At 35.6% G+C, this 10,376-nt stretch overlaps 3 protein-coding genes across 3 annotated transcripts; 2 read left to right on the top strand and 1 right to left on the bottom strand.

The window, feature by feature from the left end:
- The first annotated feature begins 233 nt into the window (after positions 1-233).
- Positions 234-2,537, top strand: LOC131650252 (pentatricopeptide repeat-containing protein At5g65570). Its single transcript, XM_058919973.1, has one exon. The coding sequence runs from the start codon at positions 317-319 to the stop codon at positions 2,345-2,347; it is 2,031 nt and encodes a 676-aa protein (XP_058775956.1). The 5' UTR covers positions 234-316; the 3' UTR covers positions 2,348-2,537.
- An 80-nt stretch (positions 2,538-2,617) lies between these two features.
- On the bottom strand, positions 2,618-7,306 carry LOC131650253 (probable glycosyltransferase At5g03795). The gene is made up of 6 exons (XM_058919974.1): positions 7,025-7,306; positions 6,629-6,943; positions 5,392-5,678; positions 4,614-4,846; positions 3,117-3,274; positions 2,618-2,987 (listed from the first exon to the last, which is right to left on the bottom strand). The coding sequence occupies exons 1-6, from the start codon at positions 7,163-7,165 to the stop codon at positions 2,886-2,888; spliced, it is 1,236 nt and encodes a 411-aa protein (XP_058775957.1). The 5' UTR covers positions 7,166-7,306; the 3' UTR covers positions 2,618-2,885.
- Positions 7,307-7,636: 330 nt separating this feature from the next.
- On the top strand, positions 7,637-8,829 carry LOC131646116 (uncharacterized). The gene is made up of 5 exons (XM_058916263.1): positions 7,637-7,772; positions 7,863-8,045; positions 8,172-8,222; positions 8,322-8,409; positions 8,498-8,829. Exons 1-5 carry the CDS (start codon positions 7,756-7,758, stop codon positions 8,756-8,758), a joined length of 600 nt encoding a protein of 199 aa, XP_058772246.1. The 5' UTR covers positions 7,637-7,755; the 3' UTR covers positions 8,759-8,829.
- Positions 8,830-10,376: the final 1,547 nt, after the last annotated feature.

Below are 10,376 nucleotides of genomic sequence, written 5' to 3'. Positions count from 1 at the left end.
ACAAAAAATTGTATTTTTAAAATAATTTTTTATAAAAAATTATTTGAAATAGCTTCAAAATAAAAAAAAAATTTAATAAAATAATAAAATATATATAACGAATGAAATATTCAAAACATTATTAAAATAATTATATATATTATTTTTTTTAAAAATTGAAACAAACGCAACATAAATATACAATTTATGATATGTTGTGTTGTGGTATTAACATAACTTCGAGTTTAGGAATTTGGATTTTATACCTATTACTTTTTCAAAATTTATTAGATTTAAGTTTATTAATTACTGTCTGAAAAACATTTAGCATGAAAATATGAACTTATACACTTCCCTTCTTGCACATTGTGCACACAAAAAATCCTTAACTACCCTCAAAGCAGTTCACACTCACATCATCAAATCTGGTTCCCTGTTCTCATTTTTTGGTCACAAGCTCATTGATGCTTACATCAAATGCGGCATTATAGTCGAAGCACGCAAGCTGTTCGACGAATTGCCTAACAGACACATAGTTACTTGGAATTCAATGATCTCCTCCCATGTCAAACGTGGAAAGACCAGAGAAGCAATCGAGCTTTATAAAAACATGCTCTTTGATGGTGTTTTACCCGATGCTTACACATTCTCTGTGATTTTTAAGGCTTTTTCGGAGTTGGGTGTTTTGCGCCATGGCCAGAAGGCTCATGGGTTGGCTGTGGTTTTGGGATTTGAGGTGTCGGATGGGTTTGTTGCAACTGCCATTGTTGATATGTACGCGAAATTTGATAAAATGAAGGACGCCCGTTTGGTGTTTGACCGTGTTTTGGATAAAGATGTTGTCTTGTTCACTGCTTTGATTGTGGGGTATAATCAGCATGATCTTGATAGTGAAGCTTTAGAGGTTTTTGAGGACATGGTTGGTAGGAGAATCAAGCCTAATGAATATACTTTAGCTAGTATATTGGTTAGTTGTGGTAATCTAGGAGATTTAGTTAATGGGAAGTTGATTCATGGTCTTGTTGTTAAGTCTGGTTTGGAATCTGTTGTTGCTTCACAGACTTCACTTCTTACTATGTATTCAAAATGCAGTTTGGTTGAGGATTCCATAAAGGTGTTTAATCAGCTTAACTATGCAAGCCATGTCACTTGGACATCTTTTATAGTTGGTCTTGTGCAGAACGGGAAAGAGGAGGTTGCTGTGTCGGTATTTAGGGAAATGATTCGTTGTTCGGTGATTCCGAATCATTTCACATTATCTAGTATTCTTCATGCTTGTTCTAGCCTTGCGATGCTTGAAGTAGGGGAACAGATTCACGCCGTAACGCTGAAACTAGGAGTTGATGGAAATAAGTATGCTGATGCTGCACTGATTCATTTGTATGGAAAATGTGGAAACGTAGAAAAGGCAAGGTCTGTTTTTGATTTATTGACCGAATTAGATGTAGTATCATTCAATTCAATGATTTATGCTTATGCGCAAAACGGCTTTGGACATGAAGCGCTTCGACTATTTGAAAGAATGAAAATGTTGGGACTTGCACCAAATGGTGTGACATTCATTAGCATTCTCTTGGCATGTAACAATGCGGGGTTAGTTGAAGAAGGTTGTCAAATTTTTGCTTCCATTAGGAATAACCACAATATCGAGTTGACAAGAGACCATTTTACTTGTATGATTGATTTGTTAGGACGAGCAAGGAGATTTGAAGAGGCTGCAATGTTGATAGAGGAGGTGAAAAATCCAGATGCAATATTATGGAGGACACTACTGAATGCATGCAAGATTCATGGAGAGGTAGAGATGGCAGAGAAATTTATGAGAAAAATGTTTGATCACGCTCCCAGGGATGGAGGAACCCATATTCTCTTAACGAATATTTATGCTTCGGCTGGAAAATGGGACAATGTGATTGAGATGAAAAGCACGATAAGAGATTTGAGGTTAAAGAAAAGTCCTGCAATGAGTTGGGTTGATATCAATCGGGAAGTTCATACTTTTATGGCAGGAGATTTATCTCACCCTAGAGCTCATGAGATTTTGGAAATGTTGCATGAATTAATAGAGAAGGTTAAAACCTTGGGTTATAACCCTGATACCAAATTTGTGTTGCAGGATATGGATGAAGAGAAAAAGATTAGTTCTTTATATTATCACAGTGAAAAACTAGCTATAGCTTTTGCTTTATGGAAGACTTGTAATAGGAGTACTACTATCAGAATTTTCAAGAATCTTAGAGTCTGTGGGGACTGCCACAGTTGGATTAAATTTGTTTCTTTACTTACTGGGAGAGATATAATTGCTAGAGATGCAAAGAGATTCCATCATTTTAAAGGAGGGATATGTTCCTGTAAAGATTATTGGTGATCTCAAATTTACAATTTATTTTTACAGATGTGAATAACACAATTTGTCTTATAAACAAAATACTAAACAGACAAATCTGTGATGGTTCACTCAAGTGTTCTTACACTTGAGTTAAACCGAATTATCGATGTACATTTTACTATGATTTAGTTGTTATATAGTTAATATTCAAGCAAACCAATGTTAATTTAGTTTGGATTTTGAACACTAACAATTGCACCTGCCATAATTTTCAACGCAACAAAAAGCCTCGCGGAAAATAAATAATAATAATACAAAAATGTGGATGCATGAATATTGAAAAATTAGCTGTTACATACAAAACAGTAATGTAGTTATTTACAGTGCCTCTCTGGGTTGCTAATTAAGGTGTATACAGGATAGGAGTGAGTCTTGGGGCTTGTTTAGTTTCACTTCTACATACACTCAACTTGCATTCATATGCCACTTGACCGTAATTTAACAGAATTTGCAACTGTAGCGTTGATCCTGGCACGCGCTTGGACATTGATCCGCAAAAACAGACAATGACTTAGAATCAGTATTGGATGGTGTGATGGCGTAACCAGAGGTCATACATAACCATATGGAAAGCATCATATCTCACTGGAGGCGTATTCCACTGGAAGTGTTTCTGAATCTGATACAACATGACATAACTTTCTTGTGAGTTCCACCATATATGACATAAATAATAATTAAGCTCCAGAGTACAATTTAAGCATATAACATTGGAATATTTCTTGAAATGAAGTAATGAGAGGATTACCTTGACTAAATTATTATGAAGTACAACAAACTCGGCCTGCGATATATTTTTGAGAATTTGTTTAAGCTGATATACATCACTTTCCTTGAGTACAACAGCAAATTTTCTCCAGTCAAGAATATCATTAAAAGGAAGGTCATAGTAATTTGATAATATCACTGCAAAACAACATTAACAATTTGAGGTCAGGTCAGTTACATGGTTGGTTGTCTAAAGACTCGTACATCCCAGTTCCAATCTTAAAGCCAGAACATCCGAGTCAAAACTAACACATAATGATAATTCATTCAACTATGTTATAGTTCAAATGTCATTCATGTAAACAACTGAGGCAGAAGTAGACATGCAATTCGATATGTGAGATTCTACTGAATTTGAGATTAATTATCACCCAATAATGAAGTATTTCGACCCAGTGTTGTGAAATGGTGGCTATAGCGTAGTAGAAGTTGAACAAATCACTATTGTTCCATGAAACACTATGCAGTACAAGTTGTTGTCAAATAGCAACTATAGCACTGCTACGATACTGTACGTAACAAAGATTTAACAAGCTGTTTTTCTGCAATCTGTGATTGACAATACTGCTTCAACCTTGGTTAATGTAATTGGAGGGGTGAAAGGTCATAAATTTGTTTCCAATGCGCCCTTTGTGGCAAGAAGGGTGTAAAGAAAGGTTAATCCTAAGCAAGACAGGGAATAAGAACTCCAAGAAGGTTGGTCTTGATATTTCGATGAAGTCACGTAGTCAAATTTTTTTTGGGGTAATAGTGCAGAGAGTGGCCCTAATGGATGAGCACGAGTTGGAATAGGTAATGGATGAACACGGGGGCAGTTATCAAAACTTGACACACTTATGTTTTTGAGGGTCAATGGGGTTGAGTGTTATTTTAAGCCCAAAAAGAAATTTCAAAAAGGGAAAGATTGCAAGCTGTAGTGATTGCCACAAAGAATTGGTCACACCTCTCAGTTCCAATCATGTAAATTCCATATTCCACGAGGTGTGCCAAAAAGAACCATAAAAACGTAACAAATTGTAAACCAAGCTAATAGCCAGACTGCGCCGCAAAAAACTTTATTATTTAAACTGGTTCAAGAACATGAACTCGTTTTATAAACAAGTTCAATATCCGTGATTGAACTTCTGTACATCGGATAAACCAGTTATAACTCAACCAAAACTATGCTATGAAATCCAATAACAAATACACTAGGAATCATAAACTTATGAACCCTAAAATCCCAAATTATATCTCTAAGAAACCAAGCCTCGTCTCTTCATCTAATGAATGAGACAATGAGTTTTCACAAATGCTGGTATACTCTTAGCAGAAACAGTGAGGACTGGGGAGAGGCTTGATATCAATGATTTGGAGATGCTACAATTAGGCACAATCTTCTTCCATTGCATTCTCATATAGGCATGCAGTTTTGAGAAGCCCAATATAAGCAACCAAAAAAATAAAAGGTTAGAAAATATCAGAAAGTATGACTTACCAGGTATGCATCCATAATGGATAGAGTCTGCTATTCGAGCACTGTTAACCTGTGATCCACCAGGGCATATACAAAACTTACTCCTGTAAAATCTTTTCTGGTACACTAGATGCCCAGTAGCCCTACTAATTCGGTTATTTGAAATGTCAAGTTCTGTGTCATTTTCCCATACACGCGCTAGAATAACTCTAATTTTAGAGTTACGATGACCAGCCCAAAATCCAAGAGAAGTCCTGCAAAGCACAAATTCATCAAATTTTCACAATGGCGTGTAAACTAGTCTTTATTGAATATTCTTCTAGAACAAATTATATATCAACAATGTAGTTTTACAATTATCACAGAATCCCAATTCTCTATTACTTTTTCATATTATCTTTTACATGAAATAGATCATTTGCTTTCAAATGCCGAATTGCAAAATAGATTTGAGATCATGAATCGCAAAAAAACACATTTTTTCATGTCTTCGGCTCTTTGAAAGTAGATATTATTATTCTGAGGAAGATATTGCGATCCAGAGGTTGGTCATGTTAACCCCGGTCAAACAAAATTTGAAATTGAAGTGACAAACAGATTACTGAAGTGCAACTACAAATCATTATAGAAACTAAGGACTCGTGTGTCGTGAGTAAGCTGAAAATAAAAGACCACAACAAGATTGATAGCAATCTAAACTATAATAGTTTGATCCATAAAACCTAATTTGCACCAATTTTTGTATAATAATCTAACTAATTTGGAAGAGGCAAAAAATGCAAATCTTAAAAATATTCACCTATTTTCTACATCATTCCCTCCAGCTGGAAGAGCAAATGGCTGTAGCACTTGAGGGAGAGCAACATCTTTGTGTGGAATGAATCCAACATCATAGCTGGGGGAGCACACTGCTCGAATGGAATTCTTCACAAGTAACGGAAGTCCTTCTGTTGCTCTGACACCAACATCATGACAAGTGACGAAGAAATGATCGGCACCCAATGTTCTGTTCCAATAAGGATACTTGGATATCAAGCTCTCCACGTAATTTTGTACAATTATGGTCATATTATCATAAGATGTGCCCTGCATAATATCCAAGCATGAGGTTCACTACATTCCACCTAGATGTAGACTTTTGTACTACTTATCATTCCTTTTTAGCTGTAAATTTACAGCCTCGTGGCAACAAATCGCAAACAAATAATCAATAATTTCCATCTCAGAATCAGTGTTTTAAAAGGATAAAACTTAGGTACATTACTATAGATACCGTTGCTATGGTTTTTCATTAAACAGATGCAAAAATACTCAGAAAACAGTTAACACAACTCAGACCTTAAAATCAGTGGAAAGCAATTAGTGACAATTTTGGTAAACTTATATTGGGGAACACAATACAGGATCTAGAAGTCAGTTTTGTCTGGCATATTATCCGAACATGAGACTGACTACATTTCCCACCTAGAAAGCATGCACTTACACGTCCAGGCTACACATTCTAAATTTTTCTTATTATCATTTCCCTTTTAGCTATGTATGCATCTACATCATCATGGTAACAAATCATGAACAAATAATCAATTATTTCTATCTCGGGAGCAGGGTTTTATAATTGTATGCATAAAACTATGGTACAGTATTACGATAGATACTATTACTACGATCTGGGCCAGTGCATAACAAGTTTCCATGTTGCTGAAACCACAATGCAACCTCAACTGAGGCTGCATTTAACCATGAGTCTTACTAATACAAAAGATCCCGACACCACCACAACTGTTATTCAATACACTAATGTGGAACAAGACATAAGGATCTAGAATCTAGATGTAAGTTTTGTCCTAATAACAAAAGGCCCAAGACGAGATCACAATCACCAGGATAATTTGTCTATACCATAGTAACACAAGTGCAATTAAAACTGCATTTAAGACCGATTTTCCACAATACTGCAATAGAATCATTGAACAACCAAGCAATAAAGCACAACATTGCACATGAATCTGAAATGCAAAATGTAGGAATTATTATACCTTGCCGCGCATCTTGTGACATGAAATAGGAATAAAAAAGAGATGAGCCTGATCGGGATCAAGAGTGCGAAAACGACTCTCCCTAATATTCTGAAAGAAATAACCCTCACTAGAATACTTCCCCGTAAGCTTCCTCGGAGTCTGATAAAAAGTCTTAGAATCCCCATCTGGGTATATATAAACCTTGAACCTCTTCTCCATCTCCGCAAAATTCAACTTGAAAACGCGTGGCGAGTGATAAACATCCCCAAATTCATCGTCATCTTCTACTTGTTCGCTTCTTCCTGCATCTACAAGCTTCCCAACTGGTGTCACCTAAGAAACAAAAAAACAAAAGGGTGATCAAAAAATGGGAAATTTGGTAATGGGTTGGGGTTTGATTTTGATTTGGTTTACCTGAGATGAAGGAGTGGTGTATTTGAGGGAAAGGTATGTGAATGAGAGGAGGGTGAGGATTGCGAGGGTTAGGAGTGAGCCACGGAGGGAGAAGATAGTGTGGCATGAGGGTTGTTGTTGGTTTTGCTTGACGGAAGACATGAGAATTGAATAGAGTAAGAAGAAAGAAGAATGAGATGTGTGAGATTTTGGTGAATCTGTGATGTGAAGCTTTGCTTGTTAATGGAACCTTCTTTAACTGTTGTATTTCTCTTTTGCCGGTGACAGCCTGCCTATTTTTCTTTCTTTTTTCTTCTTCTACTAGTGTCTTACCCGTGCGTTCGCACGGGTACCCGTCTGTCTCGCGCATTGGGTTTTAGGGCACCTTAATAAAATAGGGAAAATGAATATATATGTGTAAGTTCATATAATAAGTTAAAATATTTTAAATAGGTTAAAAATACATGTTGGACTTTATAGTTGGTTAATATATCTAAGTTAATAGGACATTAAAGTTTATTGGGCCTTAGAATTCTAGCCTTGGTGCAGAAAACCTATTTTTATTGTTAGACCTAATATGTTAATAGGCCCACAAAAGAGTCCTATTATTGGTATTGTTACATATAGATGGCATTTAAATTGAAAGTAACGTTGGATTCATAACTCTTCAAACTGTTGGCAATCAAAGAGGCTGTCTTTTGGTATTGTTGGTGTAAGAAACGCAGGGTTGGGTAATAAGTGTGAAGAACAAAATGTCGCAGGCAAGAAGGTATGTGCATGTGTTACTGTTTATGTTGTTTGCAGAGTTTATCATAAGATATTCATCCATTTAGAGGTCGCAATGTTGTTTTGATTCCAGTTCCCCCGATCGGTTGGAGTTGCAAACTCCATGGAAGCAGCTCACAGTTGAGAGGATACTGAGTGGGTCACATGAGAATGATTATGTTATGGAGAAATGGAAGAAACAACATGAAAGATTGAATCGTGTCGATGATGGCGGTAAAGTTTCTGTAGAGGCTGCCAGGATTGTTGAAAATAAAGGGTAATCTTATAGTTTATTTTTTTTTTTGTATTGAATTCCATTTAACCTCCACAAAATTGAATGTGTTTCTGGAATAATGAGTTACAACTTAGTTTAATAAGTAGTTTGTATGTTATTGTGTTGAAGGGATGATGGAGATGGGAATGAATACATAATGATATCTTCTGATAGTGAGAGGTAAAGTTTATTTATAAGTGATAGGGAATAATATTATAGTTATAAGTATATTGATGCTGTTGTGTTGGCATTGTGTTGTAAATGTGGTCTTAATTTCAGGGAAATGAGTCCTATACAGGAAGAGTACGAAGAAGCGTACTGGACTCGTGAAGTTCTTGATGTAAAGAAGTTTTGCTCAAATGTTATGGTAAGCAGTGTTCAAAGTCTATAGTTGTTGGAACACTGGTGTTATAGAGAGAAGTAATGTAACTGATATTGTATGTCAATGAGTGCAGCATATTCCTGCAGAAATAGTAGAGAAATGTGGGCTAGCTGGAATGTCAGAGATTACCCTCAATGATGTGGACAACGGGTACCCATATGAGTGCAATGTGAAGAAGAGGCCAAAAAAAAATGAAACATATTTGTATGGAGAATGGTTTGACTATGTAAGGGCAGCGGAATTGAAAGAAGGTGATAAAGTGCACTTTGTGATTTATTACCCGCCAGTGTTAGATATTATGGTAACAGTGGAGCGCAGTGGTGATCGTTCATAGAGCTGTTGGTTAGGCAATGTTTGTGGTGGATGTATAGGGCCTTTTTTTAGCAGTTTGGTTTGTATGGGATTTATGGTTTTGTTGTTTTTTGTAATGGTGGATGTGAACCAAGTTTAACAATTATGCCATTATGTATGGTTTTAAATTGAATATTAACAATGTTGGTTGTAAGTTTCATGGAATGAGCCTAATCTGCCCTGGTTTTTATTCAAAATTGATTACCATTCTGTTTTAAAATTAAGTATTGTTTATTATAAGTATTGAACAGGATATCTATCAAACTTGATAGGTTAGTATAAGTTCGTGTATGGCTCCTGTAAATGGTAGGCTATTAAATCTAATTGGTAAACACACAACAATGGACATATGAATAGTTGAAAATTCAATTTAATAGTATATGTTAAAGAGTTGTACGATAATATTAAATGGTTATAAAATAGTTGTAATGTGTTATATTATATTGGAATGTGAAAGATCAATTGGGTTATGGGCAGTTAATGTTTTTCGTGAGGAATATAAATAAAACGAAAACTGTTTTGAAGTGATGTAAATGCAAAGAAGACTAATTGAACAATTGCATTGAATTCTATTGGACGGTGGAAAAGTAGCAGGTATGTGAAGAGTCCATTTAGAGTGTTATATAAGTAATGTGCAGATAGTTTGATAGCACTAAACACTGAAGCATTCATCATTACTCTGCAATCAACAGTGTAAGCTGCGAATTTCTGAAAAGATGGAAGGAAGAGTTGATCAAGCAATGAGAGGTAAAGGTAAACACATCATTTGAAAGTTTGCTCTGTTACATATTGTATTTAAAAGTTATATATGGTTGCATGCAGGTGAAGAAAACTCGGTCAACCAAATGGCTGTGGGGAAAGCTGTCACCTCTGATAACTCTGTGTATGTTTGAATTAGCTTATGTTGAGTATACGTTTTATGTTTTAATTTAGAATGTTTGATAACACATTTATTTATTGACCATGTTGTCTGTTTGTATAATGTTCCAGATGCCATGAACCTGTTGTTGATGATTTTAGTTGCCATGTAGAACAGCCTGCTAAGTTACAATATTGTATCTGGAAGCAAGATGTGTCCAACGGGAAGATGGCTCGGTCATGTCTTCTTGTAAGTTATTATTCGTTTTAAGCTTATTGTCTTTCCCTAACAGTTAATGGGATTATCTAATGTTGTTTTATATCAATATTGCAGGAAATTCCTGAGCATGTTGTGGCAAGTCGCTGGCTCCATGGAGCAAGGTTTGTAGATTTGGTTGACTGGGAAAGGGAAGTCAGGTATGAATGTGAAGTTCATCATACCGAAAAGGGTCAGATGTTTTTAGGGCGTGGTTGGTACAAATTTGCCAAAGAAAGGTGCCTGCTTGATGGAGACTCTATGGGCTTCAGCGTTAAGGATCCCATCAGCAAGGAGATACTTGTAACAATGTTGAAATATTGAAAATGATGTCAAAGTTTGTTATAAGTATCTAAGTGTTTAATTTTTTGTAATTTTCTGGTGGACTTAGGTCCACCTTTATATTAATATATAAGATTTTGGTATTTAGATGTTATGCTATATATATATTATTTCTGTTACTTGCATTGCTAATATGCTGTTAGTA

This window comes from Vicia villosa, linkage group LG2 (genome assembly GCF_029867415.1).
Source record: "Vicia villosa cultivar HV-30 ecotype Madison, WI linkage group LG2, Vvil1.0, whole genome shotgun sequence".
NCBI lineage: Eukaryota > Viridiplantae > Streptophyta > Magnoliopsida > Fabales > Fabaceae > Vicia > Vicia villosa.
This window is presented reverse-complemented; position numbering and strand designations above follow the sequence as displayed.

Excerpts from the sequence above, each read along its gene's own strand:
- LOC131646116 (XM_058916263.1), top strand. Across the intron at positions 8,046-8,171 it reads AGGATTGTTGAAAATAAAGG|GGATGATGGAGATGGGAATG; the intron begins GTAATCTTATAG and ends ATTGTGTTGAAG. Across the intron at positions 8,410-8,497 it reads AGTTTTGCTCAAATGTTATG|CATATTCCTGCAGAAATAGT; the intron begins GTAAGCAGTGTT and ends CAATGAGTGCAG.
- LOC131650253 (XM_058919974.1), bottom strand. The coding sequence starts at position 7,165 with ATGTCTTCCGTCAAGCAAAACCAACAACAACCCTCATGCCACACTATC. Across the intron at positions 6,944-7,024 it reads ACACCACTCCTTCATCTCAG|GTGACACCAGTTGGGAAGCT; the intron begins GTAAACCAAATC and ends TTTGTTTCTTAG. Across the intron at positions 2,988-3,116 it reads TTCATAATAATTTAGTCAAG|ATTCAGAAACACTTCCAGTG; the intron begins GTAATCCTCTCA and ends ATGTTGTATCAG.
- LOC131650252 (XM_058919973.1), top strand. The coding sequence starts at position 317 with ATGAACTTATACACTTCCCTTCTTGCACATTGTGCACACAAAAAATCC.